Below are 17,082 nucleotides of genomic sequence, written 5' to 3' on the forward strand. Positions count from 1 at the left end.
GCAGGTCCAGGTCCATGGCCAGCCTGGCCTCGGGGGGCCTGAAAGCCAGGAGGGGAACCCGGGCACTCAGCGGAGGGGGCAGGAGGAGAGGGCACTGGGGTTGGGGGAAGGCGAATGCAGTGACAGGGACCTGGCGGGGTGTCCAGCGTGGAAGAGGGGGAGTGAAGGCAAGCGGAGGAGCGGTGCAGGGTGCTGGTCGGCGAGCAGAGAAGCCAGGCGTTCAGCTTGCTGTGCAGGCCACAGCGCACGGGCCAAGGGCTTCCAGGCTGCACCGGCCGTGATCATCATGGGGAAGCCGAGGCTCCTGGCCAGGCGCAGGAGGCCCACAGGAAAGCCCCGGCAGCACACGGAAGGGGAGCGGGTGGGGCTTCAGCGACAGGCCCACAGGTCAGGGCAGGGCACCGCAGGCAAGGGATGCCCTGTGCACTAGGACACCGAGCTCAGAAGCAGCTCGGTGAGGGAGAGCACAGAGCACACTCAGCGCAAGCCCCAGGCTGCCTGGAGGGAGCATGACGCACAGCCCCTCCTGCCCCTGCGCGCTCTGGGACAGCTGCCCCAGGGGGCTTCCCGCAGGCCCTGGCCCAAGGATGCTGCAGGGATCACGGGAGACGGGTGGCCAGGGACAGGACACAAAGAGATTTCTGCCCACGGACCCCAATTTCTGCAACCCTGACCCTGACCACAGACAAGGGGACCCTGGTCCCACCTCCCTTGGCTCTGCCTTACCGCTGCTTCCTCGTTCAGGGAGGGGCAGGGGCCCGGGAGCCCTGAGCTGCTGGGAACCGCCCACTCGACATCCTGTCCCACCAACAGACAGAGCCACACAGGCCTCCCTGGGGACCTCCAGGGCCAAGATCCTGGCTCTGGAACTCATGGATTCCTGGGGTGTGCACACATCGCGAGAACCCCATCCCGCAGGCAGGCAGATGCAGAGCACTGCTGTGGTGCCTCTCCTGCGTGGAAGTCTGTGTCCTCGTGGGCGCACCTGTGTGCCCGGGACGGCAGTGGTCTCGGTTAGCAGGATGCAGCCATCCTGTGTTGGATGCACCTAGCACGAGGAAGGAAGGAATCTGGGAGCCAGTGCAGGGGATAGAAGACCTCTCTCTCTCTCTCTCTCGCTCCCTCCCTCTCTCTGTGTTGTTCAGCCTTTCAAACAAGTAAAGTGCATCAATCTTTTTGAAAAAAAAAAATGAAAGAATAAGCAGCCACATAGGATGTCAACGGGCTCGTGTGCCTGAGTGCTAGAACAGAGGAATGACAAGGGACAGGCAGCACAGACCCCAGCAACGAGGACACAAAAGAACATTCAGAGGCTGAGCAGGGAGTCTCCAAGCCTCTGCTGTGGCTTCACTGGGTCGCTTGATGTTCCAGCCAGGACTAGGCCAGACAGAGGGACGAAGAGTGTGCACACAGATGCTGGCCTGCCACCAGCCCCGCCAGGCTGGGAGCTCAGAGGCTCCATTTTGGACCTCCAGGTGGTGGCCTCTGCATGGTTTGGGGGCAGGGAGAGGGACAGAAGGGCCAAGATCCTGGAGGAAGATCCACCGCTGCATGGTTTAACCTACAGGGAGCAGAGGGGCTCAGCCCCACCCACCTCAAAACCAGTGCCACAAGGAGGCCATGGTCCCCACAGCTCTGGCCAGCACCCAGGCCGTACATCCCAGGAGGCGAGCGTGGCTGGGTGACGGACTGCATCGTACCAACCACGTAAGCCCCAGCAGTGTGCGGTGCCATGCAAGCGTCCCCCACTGCAGAGGGCCGACAGAGAGTGCTCAGACCCCACTGACCCTAACGACGAAATGGCTCCAGGCACCCCATGGGCGCTGACAAAAGGGCGACAGCTCTGGAGGCACAGTGACCCAGCCCAGCCCAGATGCCTGTGTGTGCCACCCCAGCGGAGGGCACGGCCGGCACCTTTGTGTTTGCAACGGGATCCTCAGGCTTCATGGCCGCTCTTGTGGGCAGGTCACGTGGCACCGGCTCTGTGACAGACGATCTACACGCCCCTCAGAAGGGGCTCTCAGGATGCAAAGGAGTCGCCACGTGGGAAGCAGGCAGGGAGGAATGATAGCTACTCTCTAAATTTAGACAGGAAAAGTCCCCCATAGAGCTGGCAGATAGTGCGACCCTCCCTGGTGGCAAGGTCCTCCTGATGGGGTGGGGGATGGGGACACTCAAGGGTGGCCCAGGCGCTCTCTGCACTGGGGGTTTTGTACCTGTGAATGCACTCACAACTTCGCAGAGCCCCTCTGAAAGCTCTGGTGGGGTGGGGGAGGGCGTCACCTGGCCTTGGCTCCTCCCTTGCTAGTTGCCGGATGCTGCCTGGGTCACCTGTCCATCTGTGCCTCAGTTTCCCCCTGGTACTGAGAGGGAGGAGTCCCTTGTCCACTCCTCCCAGCCAGCCACTGTTATTGACCAAGGGGCCTGCCCAGGAGTCCTCCGCACGTGTAAGGAGGGCGGGCACATCCTCAAGTTTGCCGGCTACAGCCAGCAGTGCTTCCAAGGGCGGATGGACTGGGTGTGTGGCAAGGACACCCTGGCCCGAGGCGTCCTCCTGGAGGCCACCTAGCTCGGTCAGCTCCGATCTCCTGCCTGCAGGTAGCTCCCGATGCCCCCGCGTTGCCACGGCTGCCTGCAGGGGCTTGGGACAGTGCTGGGTGAGCCTTGGTCTACAGGCAGGGAAGAGCCAGTAGCAGGAAGGTTGGGGTACTAAGTACAAGTGACCGAGAGAGTAGGGGGCTCCGAAGAGTGAGGTGAGGAAAACCCATGGCCTCTCCAGGAGCCCCCCACCCCCCCACACCCGAGCCTGCTGCCAGCCCCTGCCCGGGCCGGCTGGACCAGGGCTGCCTGCCTCCAACCTTACCCTGTTGCCGCTCATCAGCCGGCCCACTGCCGAGGCACGTTCCTCGTGATGGGGACCCAGAAATACGGCCACAATACCAGCGGTCATTCAAGGCAGCCTGCCTTCTGCGCCAGGCAGAGCAAAGGAGGGCCCACAGCAGAGGGGCTGGGTGACGCGAGCACCCAGGGTGCCTGACTCTGCCTTACACAGCTGCCAGGCTGCGGCTCAGAGAGGTCGAGAGGAGAGAGGCCACGCAGCGGGCCGCAGGGGCTTTGTAACCAGATGGTTGGCCCTGATCCGGAGCCTCCGGGAATGGGTTTGCTAACAGCTCCCAAGAACCTGGCCCCCAGCCATCAGTGAGAGCACAGGGTAGACACCAGGGCTACGAGAGGGCCACTTTGTTTCAAATGTCTAGGCCCGGGGCTGCCATTGCGGTGCAGGGTGTTACGCAGCTACTGGCCACACCAGCACCCCATATCAGAGCGCCGGTTCGAGTCCCAGCTGTTCTGCTTCCAATCCAGCTCCCTACTAACGTGCCTGGGGAAGCAGTAGTAGACAACCCAAGTACTTGGGCCTCTGCACCCTGTGGGAGGCCAGAATGGAGCTCCTGGCTCCTGACTTCGGCCTGGCCCAGCCCTGGCTTGGCAGCCATCGGGGAGTGAACCAGCGGGTGGAAGAGCTCTCTCTCCCTCCCTCTCTCTCTCTCTCCCTTGCTCTGTGTAACTCTGACTTTCAGATAAATAAATAAATACATCGCTTTTGAAAACATAAAAGTAAAATGTCGAGGCATGGTCCTGGCAGAAGTGGCTGTGGGCACATAAGGCGCTTCTGCACCATGCAGCGCGTGGAGAAGACGCCCGCCGAAGCCCTGCCAAGCCGGGCAGTGTGTGCAGTCCCTGTCCCGTGCCTCTCCCCAGAGCCAGTGGCCCAGGAGCCGAGCTCAGGTGCCTTCAGCTGCAAGCCACCGAGGCAGAGGCACTGCCTGACTGAAGAGCTCTCCACCCCACGCCCTGTGCCCGGGGCTGCTGACGCCTGAGGCTCCTCTCAGAGTCTCAGAGCGGGCACCTTAGGGGCTCAGGACAGCCTGAGGCCCCGGGCAGGAAACGAGACGGTCACTTCCCAAGGACTATCCCAAGGGCCGGGGCAGGGCAGGAGCATCTCCTGGTGGCCTTGGCAAAGGCTGAGTGCCTGGGGGTCTGGGAACAGGTGCCGGGGCAGTGGCATGGAGACAGGGCGAGGGCTGGAGCCCACCAGTCACCCCACCCGGAAATTTCCATCAGGGGCAACCCAGCAGGACCTGGGCAGCTTTTGGAGATGTTCTCACTCAAGTCCCCTTCGAGAAAGTTCTACATTTTCAGTCTCTAGCTCCCAAGCAGGGCACAGGCCGGAGGAAGGGGGAGGGGAACCAGGCCAGAGACTTGAGAGCTCCCAGGCATCTTTTACATTGTCCTCTTGGAGCGATGGGTGCGCCTGGTTGCCTGGAGAGCAGAGCCACTGTGGGAAGGCTGGAGGCAGCAGGATCCCATCCAAATGCTCCTCCCCCAGTCTTCTAGCCCTGAGTCACTAAAGCGCAGGATTGGGGGGCTGGGGGGGACTCCAACCTTTCTAGAAACTCCTCTGAGTCAGCGGGGGGCCAATTGCGTGTCCAAGCCATGAACACAGCTGCCGCATGTCCTCTCTCCAGACGGCAGGACCGGCCAGGGGTGAGAGCCAGCCCTCTCTTTTGTCCCCATGTATTTTCCTGATGGGGTAGGGTGCTATGCTTTCATCATGGGTCGAGTTCTCAGGAAGGGTCCCATAGCTTCACAACAACCGGCAGTACAGACTCAAAGAAACACAGGGAGCTGGCCAGCGGGCAGGTGTGACGCGGGCACAAGAGCCCCGGGAGGTGGAGTCTGCAGCGCGCCCCTCCAAGGCAGGGCGCCAGAGCAGAGGCTGACAAGGTGAAGGACAGTGGCAACCAAAGGCCAGAGCAGGCAGGCCGGGCTGTGGGCCACAGCACCCTGCCTGGAGCGAAAGCGCTGCAAAGTTAGGGGAGCGCTTGGCGATCACGTGGTCCCGCCTCCCGCCCCAGACAGGCAGACCAGGAGGCAGAGGCCCGGAGGTGGGACAGAGACGCAGGCGCCAGAGACAGAGCTGCCGCCGTCCTCTCTTCTCCAGGGCTAATGACTCAGGGAATTCAGCGCCGCAGCAGACAGGAGCCCAGAGGCCAGGCCTCCCTTGGCTGCCCCTCATCCATGGAGCTGCTGGCAGCCCAGCCCTGCCTGGACTCACCCTCTGCCGCTGCGCCCCGGGCTGAGAAGCCAGCTCTTAACGCCCGCCCGCCCGCAGCCTCCAGCTGCTTCTCACCCGCTGTTGGCCGGGAGGTGCTGGGCCTTCCCTTCCCCAACAGCGGGGAGCTGAGTCCTGGAACCCCACGGGTCTTCCGTGCCCCCACGCAGCTGAGGCTCTAAGCTTCAGAACTCAGCCCCCCGGACCGCTACATTACTGCACAACCACGGGGAGACCCCTGCCTCAGTTTCCCGAGCTGTTCCTCAAGACGTCCAGAACCTACATAGATATAAATTAAGGTCCTTAATGGGAATGCTCGTGACCTTTGGTGCAGAGGGAAGCAAAAGGGACCTGGTGACAGCACCCCCAGCCGGCTGGCTCTCCGCCCCTCCCCCAACGCCCTGGCTCCACCCTTTCCAGGCACTAAGGCTCAAATGCTATTACTATTAGCCAGAACTCACATATGACAATGACAGAAAACAGTGCCGAAGGACTTGGGGAGAAGGCAGAGGGGAGGGCACTGTGGGCCTGCTCCTCCACGTGCCCCTTGGCTTCTCCAGCTAGAAGCACGGGTGCCAGTGTAGACTCCGCGGTGCCAGGCTCCCCACCACCACCACCAGTCCAGGCCCAGCCTAGGTCAGGGCTCTCTACCCCATTCCCGCGCCTCAAGCTCCAGGTCCCCAGCGGCGGAGGCGCTGCTGGGCGCTGGGGGCCGCGGGGCGCACTGGGCAGCACTGGCGGAGCGGGCAGATGCTGGCAGGTGGGAGGAAGGCGGGCGGGGGCGTGGGAGGCGGACGGAGCCGCCAGGCCGGCCGCCGCCCCTCCCCGCTCCCTCCCCGCGCGCCGCCGGCGACATTGCCCCTCCTGGGCAGGGGGCGGAGAAGACGGCGACGGGAGGGGAGGAGGCGGCGGCGGAGGCGGCGGAGGCGGCGGCGGAGGCGGGATTTGGAGTTTCCCTCCGCAGCGGCGGCCCCTCCGCTCCAGGCGAGGCCGCCGCCCGGGGCTCCGGTGGCGTTCGGCAGTGGCGGTGGCGCTTCCCGCCGCCCGGGCTTCGGAAACTTCCTGGCCACGACGCGCGAAGCCCAACCCATCGGAGGTGAGCAGAGCCCAGGGCGCCTGGGGGCCCCTACCCCACCCCCACCCCACTCGGCCTGGCTGTCCCCCGACGTGCGCTCCTCTACCTTGTGCCCCTAAAGTCCAGCCAGCGCACACCCCCCGGGGCCGACGCACGCGTCCCCGAGAGACCCATTCGCCGCACACCCCCACTCCCTGCCCGAGCAGCTCCCCGTGTTGCTTTACGCTCACACCGGCTGCACAATCGCGTGCACACCCAGCGCACCGCGGACCTGGGTCCCTGTAGTGCACACACGAGCATCCCGGACTCACCGCTCTCCGCGGTCCCCAACTCGTGCCAACACCGATCCCAGACGCTGCCACGCCCCATTCACACCCAGGCGCACACACGCTTCCAACGCATCCCTGCGACGTCTGCACTGCCATAGCTCCCCGAGCCCTGCCCACCATCCCAAACTCCACACATGCCCACTACAGACACCCCTCCCACGTCCCCAGCCCGGAGACGCGGCCGCCCACCCACCCAGGAGCCAAGTTCCAACACAAACCCACAGCCCAGCGGCCGACACTCCGCACTCCCCAGGCACACACCTTCAGCATCCCCAACACGCCCTCCTCTCACACACCCCAACACGCAGGCACACCTGCTTGATTGCCCCGCCCCCATGGCCAAGAGCCCTCGCCACCCTCCAGCACATCTCGAGTCCCTCCCACCACTCTCCCCCCACACCTGGCAAGCGGGCTCTAGAGGCTGCAGCATTTGGTGGCATCCCTGCCTCGCACCTCTGGCTCTCCTCCGGCAGCAGCTCAGCAGCCTGAGGTCCCCCGTGCCTCCCTAAGCAGACCCCGACACTCCCCAGCGACCGGCTTGACCTCTTCCGCAGGAGATAAAGGCAACACTTGGGGCCCAGGTACAGTACTTAGGTGTGGAGGCGCCGGGCTGCGAGGGGGGCCAGAGACTCTGAGAGGCAGGAGGTCTGGCTGCGACCAACGGGGCCCAAAGTGCCTGGACAGCACGCAGTAGGTTGGTTCCGTGCGGGCTGGAGTCCGCGTGCACTGCTTGCGTGCCCGTCTGCGTGGAGGCGGGGGCCAGGCTGTCTGCACGTGTGCCTGTGCGTGTCTGGGGAGGAGTGTGTGATCGGCAGGAGGAGAAGCCCCAGCAGCACCCTCCTGGGCTCCTTCAGGCAACAATTGGTTTCATTCATTCATGCCTTCTTTGTTAACGAGCATTTCTTCCGTGAGTCTTTGGCGCGTGCCAGGCCCTGCACTGGGGGCTGGGACCGGCTGGGGGCCGGGTACACACCCGCTCCTGCCTTGGAGGAACTCCCAGTCCCACGAGGAGACCGAACAGGAAAAGCTGAGAGCCATCTCTCCGGCGGAAAGTGGATTCGGTGGAAGAAGACACCGGATTCGGCAGGAAGGCTGTCGCTGGGAGTTGTGTTCCTGGCCATGTGACCGGGCCGCGACAGCAGAAACCCTACCACTCGGCCCGGCGGGAACCGTGCACTGCTGGGGGTGGGGGGGAGGATGGGAAGGGGGAGGCGGGACGACGCTCTCCTGGGGCGCCCGGGGCCAAGAGAGCGCACGCGGCGCGCACGGGGCCTGCGAGCGGCGACATCCCCGCAGCCTGCAGGGGGCGCCGGCCCTGTCGGGCGGAGGCCAGGGGCGCCCGGAGGGGTTGCGGCGGGCGCAGCGCCCACCCTGCGGCGAACCGCGAGCGCGCGGCCTGGCTCCGCCCGCCAGAGGGGGCCTGGCAAGGCCCGGGCGCGCGGCGCTGTCTCCCGCAGCACCGCCCGCCCGGGAGCGGCCGCGGGGCGGGGCCGGCGCCCTGAGCAGGCGCTGCAGGGGACCTGAGGGGGGCGGGCCCGGCGAGGGCCGGGGAGGGGGGCGGGGGGCTTGGCTGCGCTCAGCCCTGCAGTGCGGAGGTGGCAACAGGTTCCCATTTGTCCTGTTGCTGGCGCTGCGGGCGCTGCATTGACTTTGGAGCTTGCCTCCGCCGCGCCGCGCTGCCCTGACTGGAGAAGGGTTTCCCCGGGCTGGAGAGCTTGGCGGCCGGGGTGTGAGCGAGGCGCTGGGGGTGACTCTTGAGGTGTGAGGAAACGGGGAGGTTGTCTCCCTCTCGCCCGCTTCAACTGCCCTCACCTCCTCCAGGGAGCCCTCTCCCGAGAGCCCGCTCGGGCAAGTCAGATTCTCCCGTGTCTGCGCTGGGTGGCCGGAGCTCCCTCCAGCCACACTGACCTCCCACGACTGGCGTGTGTGGGCTGGGCGGTGCGTGTCTCTCCAGCTCCCTGCTGGCCTCCCTGCCACCCAGTAGTGCTGTAGTGGGTCCGGAGACAGCCCCAGGCCGGGTGCCTGTGGCCAGGCGGCAGCTAGGGTGTGAGGGACTGAGGTAAAAGATGGTCCCTGGCCTGGGAGCACACTGAGAAGGGGGCGGGGTGGGCAGTGGAGCACGGAGGAGGCCTGGGGGCGTCCTAGGGGCAGGGGCATGATGGAAGGTGGCCAGCGATGAGCCCAGGGCCGCTAGCAGAGGGTGAGGGAGGGGGCAAACTGAAGGCCCCTTAGAGGTGACCTGCTTTGTGGAACCTACTTTCTTCCCCTCAGCATTACCTCATGCATTTTCTCATCTCCCTCGCATGGTTCACGAGCCAACTGTTTGCAACATACAGGTGGACTGCGCCTCGCTGGAAGTGTGTGCTTCGCGTTGCTCCCTTCTTAGGGAAATGGCTTGTGGCGCCCTCACCGTGTGCATAGCTCGGCTTTCCTGTGCTTCAGTTCCTTAGGGCGGAACCCTCACAGGTAGCTCTCACTGCACGCTGCCAGCTGAACTCCCCAAAGGTTGACTTCCAAACGGACCACACCGCTAGAAAAGTGGCCAGCGAGAGGGCGCAGCATGGTGATTTCCCAGCAACCTTGTGCCTCGTCCTTTTGAGTGCTCTTTCTTCCACGCCTGAGGGTGAGCCCCCTCCCAGGATGTTTTTTGCCCCGTGGCATTCCACCTTAGTGCAGCGTGGAGCCTTTTCCCCACGTGTTCTCAGGGTCTTGACCTTTTGGTCGGTTTGTAGAGCTTTATCTTATCTGTTGTGCGTCTTCCTTCACCACTGGTATCTGTTTTCGTTGGGCTTCGGGCAGAGAAAGGACACACAGGCAGAGGGGCTTTTCCATTGTCTCAGCGCTCAGCACGTCTCCCATCTGAGATGTCGTTCAGTGGCCCTGCTTATGCTGGGTCTGTGCTGCGGCACACTGGGAGTGCCCTGTGCCCCGGGGAAGGATGGGGGGCCCCGGCCCGGGCTAAATGGTGTTCTGGCACACGGTGGGGCAGAGAGCAGGTTCGTGAACAGAGGCCCAGAGGCAGGGAGACTTTGGGAAGCTGTCACAGTGACCTGGCCAAGAGTTGGTGAACGCGAGTGCATGCCAGTGCAGGACACAGGAGATCATGGATGTGAGAGAGATTTTCATAGAAACTGCCTCTTTCCAGATTGATCAGTCTGGGGGTGGCGGTGGGGCTGGGGGTGGGGAGGGGTGGGGGAGCTTTGAGTTTGAAGCAGAGGGAGGAGCTGGGGTGGCTGCTAGGGTCAGTGTGTGGAGGAGCAGAGTCCCCCAGAGTGCTGACACCCTGGAGCTGCTCCTGGCAGCTTTCAGCCAGGTGCGTGTGAATGAAGCTTCCAGTGACATCCCGTGCTGCTCCAAGGTGCTGGCTCTAATGAGCCCATTATACAGATCGGGCCACTGACGTCCATGCAGGGGCTGTGATGGTCCGGAGTCACCACTAGCTGGGTTAGAGGCAGCCTCTGGGCAGGGGCGCTGGGCTTTTGTCCTCACCCCCTCCCCCTGCCTCCAGGGACCAAGCTGGCGCCGGCCAGGGGAACTACAACTACTCCCCTACTGGGCCCCTGACCTGCCCTTGGCCTCTGCCCCGACCCTATCCCGCCTGAGTGGAAGGCTCAGCTCAGCCTGCCACTCGCGGGTCCCACCCGACTGATTTCGCTTACTTCGATTGGCTTGCTGGCCCCCCTAAGCCCGCCCCCGCCGCCCCGCCCCGCCCCGGCCCGCCCCTCTGAGCGGCTACTCCACGTCCGAAGGCAGCGGCTTCTAAGGTGGAAGCTCAGTCTTGCTGCCAGGAAGCGGCCGGCGCGCGAGCAGCGCGAGGCTGAACTTCCACGTGCGAGCCGCTCCACCGCCCCGCCTCCTGCCGGCGCCGGGCCTGGGGACTCCCCGGCCAGGGACGGCACCCGCGCCCCGCGGTGGCAGTGCTCTGGCTGGGACGTCCGTGCGCGGCCGCCTGCCGCGGGATCGCTCTCCAGGTCTCTCTCCTTTTGTTCTCTGCTGAGGGTGTGGGGGGCCCGGGCCAGGTCAACCCCGAGGGGGCTCGCGGAGGCTCCTCACCCGGTGGCACTTCTGTTCCCTGGTAGTGGGGTGGGGGGACCTTGACCCGCACCCCTTCGTAGGCACACAGCCCTAAAGTCGGAAGCTGGAACTTGAGGAGTGACCACCCCCCCACCCCCGGCCCAGCTCCCGGGCAGGCTGAGCGAGAGACGCGGAAAGTAGGTGTGAAGGGAGGTGCCTGTGGCCTCCCAGCGAGTGCCCCGAGGGCACCGTTAGACGCCCAGCCATCTCCTGGGTGCGGGGGCGGCGGGGGGTGGGGGAGGTGTGGCACCTCTCACACTGTGGGAGCGGTGAGCAACTGCGGGGTGACCCTGAGGGACGGTGGGCGCCCGCCCCGGGCTTGGCTTCCCATCTCGACGCCCCCGGCCCGCGCACCGGGAGCGCAGACAGGCACTCATGCCACGCGTCTTCCCTCTGTATGCAGCGCCCCCGGACCGACGTGCAAGAAGCCTCAGGGCCATGGAGGGCCTAGGCCGCTCGTGCCTTTGGCTGCGCCAGGAGCTGGCGCCCCCGCGCCCGCGCCTGCTGCTCCTGGACTGCCGCAGCCGCGAGCTCTACGAGTCGGCTCGCATCGGCGGGGCGCTGAGCGTGGCCCTGCCCGCGCTGCTGCTGCGCCGCCTGCGGAGGGGGAGCCTGTCGGTGCGCGCGCTGCTGCCCGGGCCGCCGCTGCAGCCGCCTCCGCCAGCCCCGGTGCTGCTGTACGACCAGAGCGGGGGCCGGCGCCGGCGCGGGGAGGCCGACGGCGAGGCCGAGGAGTGGGAAGCCGACTCGGTGCTGGGCACCCTGCTGCAGAAGCTGCGGGAGGAAGGCTACCTGGCCTACTACCTACAGGGTAGGTGCCGGACAAGAGGCGCCAGGCACTGGCCTGGGGGAAGGGGGACGAGGGGGGGGGGACTGGGCCCGGGGAAGACCCTGCCTTCCCGGGGGATTCATAATTAATTTGACCTTGGCCAAGCCTCACCTGACAACCTGCCAGGCTGCTTTTGGGGGAGGGGAGCGGGAGCCTGACTTTGGGCAAGTCCCTTCACCCTTGGAAGCCCCGGGTTTTCTGAGTCTGCGCAATTGATGCTTAAGCACAAAGTTCCTGGGGCAGGACAGAGCAGGGGCAGTCTCGGGCTGGGAAAGGGGAGAGCAGCGGTAAAGGCAGCAGGAGCAGGCTGGTCAGGGAAGGTGGCTGGGCTGTGTGAGGGACGTGTAAATAGAAGAAGTGTCAGGTTTCCAGCCCCCCCCCCCAGCCAGGGCCTGGGAGGGAACCGCGTTATCGGTAGATGCAGCGGATGCTGGCTCCTTGGGCGGGGGAACGCTAGATTCTCTCCCGAGCGCCCCCCCCAGCCCCCTGCATCTCTCAGGCAAGGAACTGACACTGAAACCTTTCCTCTTTGCTGCTCGCTGCTTGCAAGTCCATCCGGGACTCCCACGGGGGTGGCAGGGACCCAAGCACTGAGCTGTCACCCGCTGCTGCCTCCCGGGGTGTGCGCTCTGCAGGAAGCTGCCAACACAAGGACTGGCCCCCAGGCACTGTGTCCAAGATGCGAAGCAGGCATCTTACGCACCCCGCCCCAGCTGTTGGCCTTTGCATTCCCCTTGGGGACACCTGCAAAGGGACAGCTTCCGAGGCGCTCCGCTTCTCTCCCCACAGGTGGCTTCAGCAGGTTTCAGGCTGAGTGTCCTCACCTGTGTGAGAGCAGCCTCAATGGCCACGCGGGCTCAAGCGTAGCCTCCGTGCCCGGCCCGGTGCCCGTGGTGGGGCTGGGCAGCCTGTGCCTGACCTCCGACTGCTCCGATGGGGAATCCGAGGCTGACCGCGACACCATGACCTGTGGCCTGGATTCGGAGGGCGCCACGCCCCCTCCCATGGGGTTGCTGCCATCCGTTCCCGTGCAGATCCTGCCCAACCTCTACCTGGGCACCGCCCGCGACTCGGCCAACTTGGAGAGCCTGGCCAAGCTGGGCATCCGCTACATCCTCAACGTCACCCCCAACCTCCCGAACCTGTTCGAGAAGAATGGGGACTTTCACTACAAGCAGATCCCCATCTCTGACCACTGGAGCCAGAACTTGTCCCAGTTCTTCCCGGAGGCCATTGCGTTCATTGGTGAGTGGGCCCTGCTCTCCCGATTCGAGCTTCGTGCCCCGCAGGCCTGCTCCCGGCCTGGCCCGCTTCTTCCCCGCCTCTGGCACGTGAACTCCTTCCAGGGGGTGGGCAGAGCCCGGAGCAGCTCCAGAGGCTGCCGGCGAACCCTCCAGGACCCTTGAGGCCTGGTAGGCCTCCCTGGCTCTGAGGACAGAGGGAGCGACTGTGGGGCTTCCCCCACCCCCAGCCATGAAGCCCGTGCCCCACTCACCTGTCATCGTTGTGTCCCCGCCCCTGCCGCACCTAGATGAGGCCTTGTCCCAGAACTGCGGCGTGCTGGTTCACTGCTTGGCGGGGGTCAGCCGCTCCGTCACTGTCACCGTAGCATACCTCATGCAGAAGCTCCACCTCTCGCTCAACGACGCCTACGACCTGGTCAAGAGGAAGAAGTCCAACATCTCGCCCAACTTCAACTTCATGGGCCAGCTGCTGGACTTCGAGCGCAGCCTGCGGCTGGAGGAGAGGCGCGCCCAGCAGGCGGGCAGCGGGGGGCACGAGTCCGCCGCCTCCGACCCGCCCTCCTTCTTCACCACGCCCACCAGCGACGGGGTCTTTGAGCTGGACCCCACATAAGGCCCTGCGGTGCTGCCGGGCTGGTCCCCACCCTGGCCCCCAGCGGGTGCCCTGACCACTCATGTGCTGGGGGGAGGGCGAGAGGGGACTCAGCAGGGGGGGGACTGGGGAGGGTTGGGGAGGGAAGCGCTATACCTCACGCGGGTGGGGGGGGGCAGTGAAGAGAGGCGGGAGCGCAGCGGAGCGCTGTCCTGCCCGCGTGCGGCGACCGTGGGGACCCTGTGAAATGTGCCTATGGGCCGGCCCCGGAGCCACCGGCCCGCCCCGCGCCGCTCTCAGTGGGACCACGCACCGCAGCCTTCCTCTCCCGCGACTGTTACTTTATTCTTTGGGGGGTGGGGGTGGGGTTCCCTGTCCGAGAGATTATTGCACACACGGCTGCCTGTTCCCTGGGCCCAGTCCCTAGGTGCTCAATCAGCTGAGCTGGGCCCTGGGCCTCCCGCCACTTCCCCCCTTCAGGAAGAGCGGGTGCCACCTTGTTTGCCAAGGGACCTGCTCCCAGGCCCGTCCCTGTCCCCGGATGGCCGTGTGTGTGCACGTGTGTGTGTGCGTGTGCACACACGCGTGTGGGCGGGAGCTGTTCACTCTGTAATCACCTCCCTGTTCTGTGAGGACATGGGGCTGGGACAGTGCCGCGCGGGGGGCGGGGGGAGGCGCAGGCCCGGGAGCCACTGGGCGGGTTCCTGGCCGCACATCTGGCACCCTGACTGGTTTTTTCTCTTCCCCCACATGTCTTGACAGCATCACTGGGGCTCTTTGTGACTCAGGGTGGTCAAATGCCACTGCAGGAGATGGGGTCTCCGGCAAGGGCCGGGGGGAGGGAAAGGAAGAAGAAGGCCTCAGTTTTGCCGCTGTCGGGTTGGGGGGCAGGGGAGGGGCCGGGCTGCAGACACACACACTCATTCATGGCAGTCCACACCCCTTGTGGGCGGCAGGCATGCGCGCGCGCCCGTGTGTGCGTGTGCGTGTCTCCACTCACACCGCACGCTAGCCCGCTTACACACGCACTGCCATCTCGCCCTTGAACCTGGAGGCCAGGCTATGCTTGCTGCGTTTTGTAATCCACGTCACAGTTGCTTTCTTTAATTGTTCTTCCTGAATAAATGGTTTATTTAAGATACTGAGCAGAAGGAAGCTACTTGCTGAGCCCCCCCTCCCCGCCCTGGGCACAGGAGGGTGCTGGGCTGGCAAGGGGACTCCGGGACTACCCACTCCCACCTGTGTCAGTGCTCTGCTGGCCCAGCCCGACACAGTCCTCGGGCCAGGGCTTGTTAGCGCACCTACTCTGCGCCGCACACTGCTGGGATGAGGACACAGAAGGGCACAGAGAGCAGCATGGCCGATGAGGAAGTCACACGCTAGGTGACAGTGCCGGGGAGGGAGTAGCAGTTGCGGTTTGGTACCTGATCCCCAAGACACTGGGTGGGATCAGAGCTGCATCCTGCCTTGGACAACCAGGCCAGGAGCAGGGGGCTGCACCAGGACACAGCAGGGCAGAGGGTAGGAGGGGTGGGCGTGGCGGCCTCACAGCCAATGTGGGCGTGCGTGCAAGGCCTAAATGCAGGACACAGCTAAGCGTGCGCCACTGAATGGCTGAGCTGGCAGGAAAGTTAAAGAGAGGCTCAGAGGTCAGGGACGGGGCGGAGCTGTTGGGTCGGCTGGCCTCGGAGCTGTCCCCGGTATGAGGTGGGGGTCACCTGAACCCCACTAACGGAAGCTGGGACAATGTGTGACCTCGGATTGGGTGGAGTGCCATCAAGAGCATACAGTTCAGAATTTCTCTCTTGGAGGGACACCCAGATTTTACTTAGATTGTGACCGCCCAATAAAAATAGCAAAGCTGAAAGCGCTCACATAATAAAGTCGTTAGAAGTCATAAAGGACCTAGTTTTGCCCCAGACTGCCTGGCAGAAGCCCAAATCCTCTGTAAAGAGACATCCTTTAAACACAAGCCTCAAAGGATTCCTACAGAGAATTTCAAAAGAGATAATGAAGAAAATCATGAAATGTACAAGCAAACAAGCCACCTGAGGGAGAGAGACGTACAAACATATACATTTCAAAATCAACCTGCAAAGATAGCACATTGTGAACACGTGATATGGGGCCAGTGCTGTAGCCTAGTGGGTAAAGCCACCTCCTGTGACACCAGAATCCCACATGGGCACTGGTTTGAGTCCCAGCTGCTCCACTTCCGATCCAGCTCACTGCTAATGGCCTGGAAAAGCAGAAGACGGCCCAAGTGTTTAGGTTCCAGACACCTGGAGGAAACTCCTGCTTCCTGGCTCCTGGCTTCGGTCAGGCCCAGCCCTGGCCATTGCAGCCATCTGGGGGAGTGAACCTACAGATGGAAGACCTCTCTCTTTGTCTCCCCCCCTCCCCGCCTCTCTCTCTCTCTTTCTATATATATATAGATAGATAGATAGATAGATAGATAGATAAAACTATGCCTTTGAAATAAATCTTTTTTTATTTACATGATAAATATATAAAATAAGTATGAATAACACAGTTAAAGAAAAGTAAAAGATATATTAAAATGTTAGAAGAGAAAAAGAGGCTATCAAACAACTAGGCATTCTTGATCATGGACCACATACGACTTTTAGAAAACAAAAATAGACCAATTAAAATAATTTCAAGATGTGGCTTAAACAGGGTATTAAACACAGCTGAAGAGAGAAATAGTGAACAGGAAGGTAGTGTTAAAGAACTTACACAGAAAGCAGGAGAGAGAGAGAGAGAGAGAGAGATCATATAAATATGTACTTGGATTTTTAGAAGAAGAAACTATGGAAGGGGCACCACCTTATGCATGAAAGACAATGAGAGAACTGGAGTCTTGCTGGGGGTTGAATGTGGTTTGTTCTTTCAAAACTCACTCTGGACTTTCATCCCCATGTGAGCTATTAAGAGGGTAGAAAGTTACTCCGTGGTGTTTTGAGGTGGGGGCTCAGACTGGCTTCACAAGAGGGACAGAGACCAGGATACACACACGTCCCTTGCCATGTAATGTCCTGGGCTACCTCTGCACCCTGCCAGCAAGAAAGCCAAGTGCACATGTGGCCCTGACCTCCGCACCAGCACTGTGTGCCCACTTGCACCACTTTGCTTCCTGAGTGACCCTGTTCCCGCTGCCGCCTCTCTCTCCCCCAGTCCGGGCACCATGTCCTAGGCAAAAGGAGCCACTGTGCTCAGGCCTTCGGTGAGGGTGGGGGAGGGGGCGCGGCCAGGCTCCAACAAGTGCTTCCCCCCCACCCCGAAGTGGGGCAGGAGGGGCAGAGCATGGTGTCTCCCTTTCCTGTGTGGGGCGGGGAGGGGGGAGGGGCTGGGACCCGGATGAAGCTCCTGGCTCCTGGCTCCTGGCTCCTGGCTCCAGGCTGTTGTGGGGGCATTTGGGGAGTGAACCAGCGAATGTAAGATCTGCGTGTGTGTGTGTGTGTGTGTGTGTGTGTGTTTAACTCTGCCTTTCAAATAAATAAATATAAATATTGTTAAAAAATTACTTTCATTTAAAGACAAGATGGGCGATCTGTCTCGAAGTGCTCCATTGCAAAGGTAGAACAAAACAAGCGCCAAACGGCACGGCTTCCGGCTGTGGGCACATGAGGACCTTGGCAAACGTTCTCCCCCAAGAAGGCAGCAGTTCAGCTGCACAAAACTGACCCAAACCATCTTTGTTGACGTGAAAATCAGCCTTGGCTTGAAGCAGCCCACTCACTGCAGCGATGGGCAATACCCGTCGCCAGACGCGTGGCGGCGGCAGCGAGGCAGCCGGGCACCGAGGGTCGACCGCCCTGGACTC

The 17,082-nt window shown here is 63.1% G+C and overlaps 1 protein-coding gene across 6 annotated transcripts; it reads left to right on the plus strand.

Annotated features, from left to right (window-relative positions):
* Positions 1-6,016: 6,016 nt before the first annotated feature.
* DUSP9 (dual specificity phosphatase 9) lies at positions 6,017-14,689 on the plus strand. Of its 6 annotated transcripts, XM_051837480.2 has the most exons (7): positions 6,018-6,209; positions 6,991-7,098; positions 8,960-9,140; positions 10,633-10,728; positions 10,995-11,402; positions 12,210-12,665; positions 12,952-14,689. In XM_051837480.2, exons 5-7 carry the CDS (start codon positions 11,030-11,032, stop codon positions 13,275-13,277), a joined length of 1,155 nt encoding a protein of 384 aa, XP_051693440.1. In that variant the 5' UTR covers positions 6,018-6,209; positions 6,991-7,098; positions 8,960-9,140; positions 10,633-10,728; positions 10,995-11,029; the 3' UTR covers positions 13,278-14,689. The 6 variants fall into 6 exon arrangements, with proteins under 6 accessions (XP_017194072.2, XP_051693440.1, XP_051693439.1 ...); XM_051837479.2 differs by lacking the exon at positions 6,991-7,098; XM_051837478.2 differs by lacking the exon at positions 6,018-6,209 and having other exon boundaries at positions 6,267-7,098.
* Positions 14,690-17,082: the final 2,393 nt, after the last annotated feature.

Source organism: Oryctolagus cuniculus, chromosome X, assembly GCF_964237555.1.
Source record: "Oryctolagus cuniculus chromosome X, mOryCun1.1, whole genome shotgun sequence".
NCBI classification, from domain to species: Eukaryota; Metazoa; Chordata; class Mammalia; order Lagomorpha; family Leporidae; genus Oryctolagus; species Oryctolagus cuniculus.

Bases quoted from the DNA above. Each gene is read 5' to 3' on its own strand.
- DUSP9 (XM_017338583.3), top strand. From the start codon at position 11,030: ATGGAGGGCCTAGGCCGCTCGTGCCTTTGGCTGCGCCAGGAGCTGGCG. The intron at 11,403-12,209 runs GTAGGTGCCGGA...CTCTCCCCACAG, and splicing joins CCTGGCCTACTACCTACAGG to GTGGCTTCAGCAGGTTTCAG. The intron at 12,666-12,951 runs GTGAGTGGGCCC...TGCCGCACCTAG, and splicing joins GGAGGCCATTGCGTTCATTG to ATGAGGCCTTGTCCCAGAAC.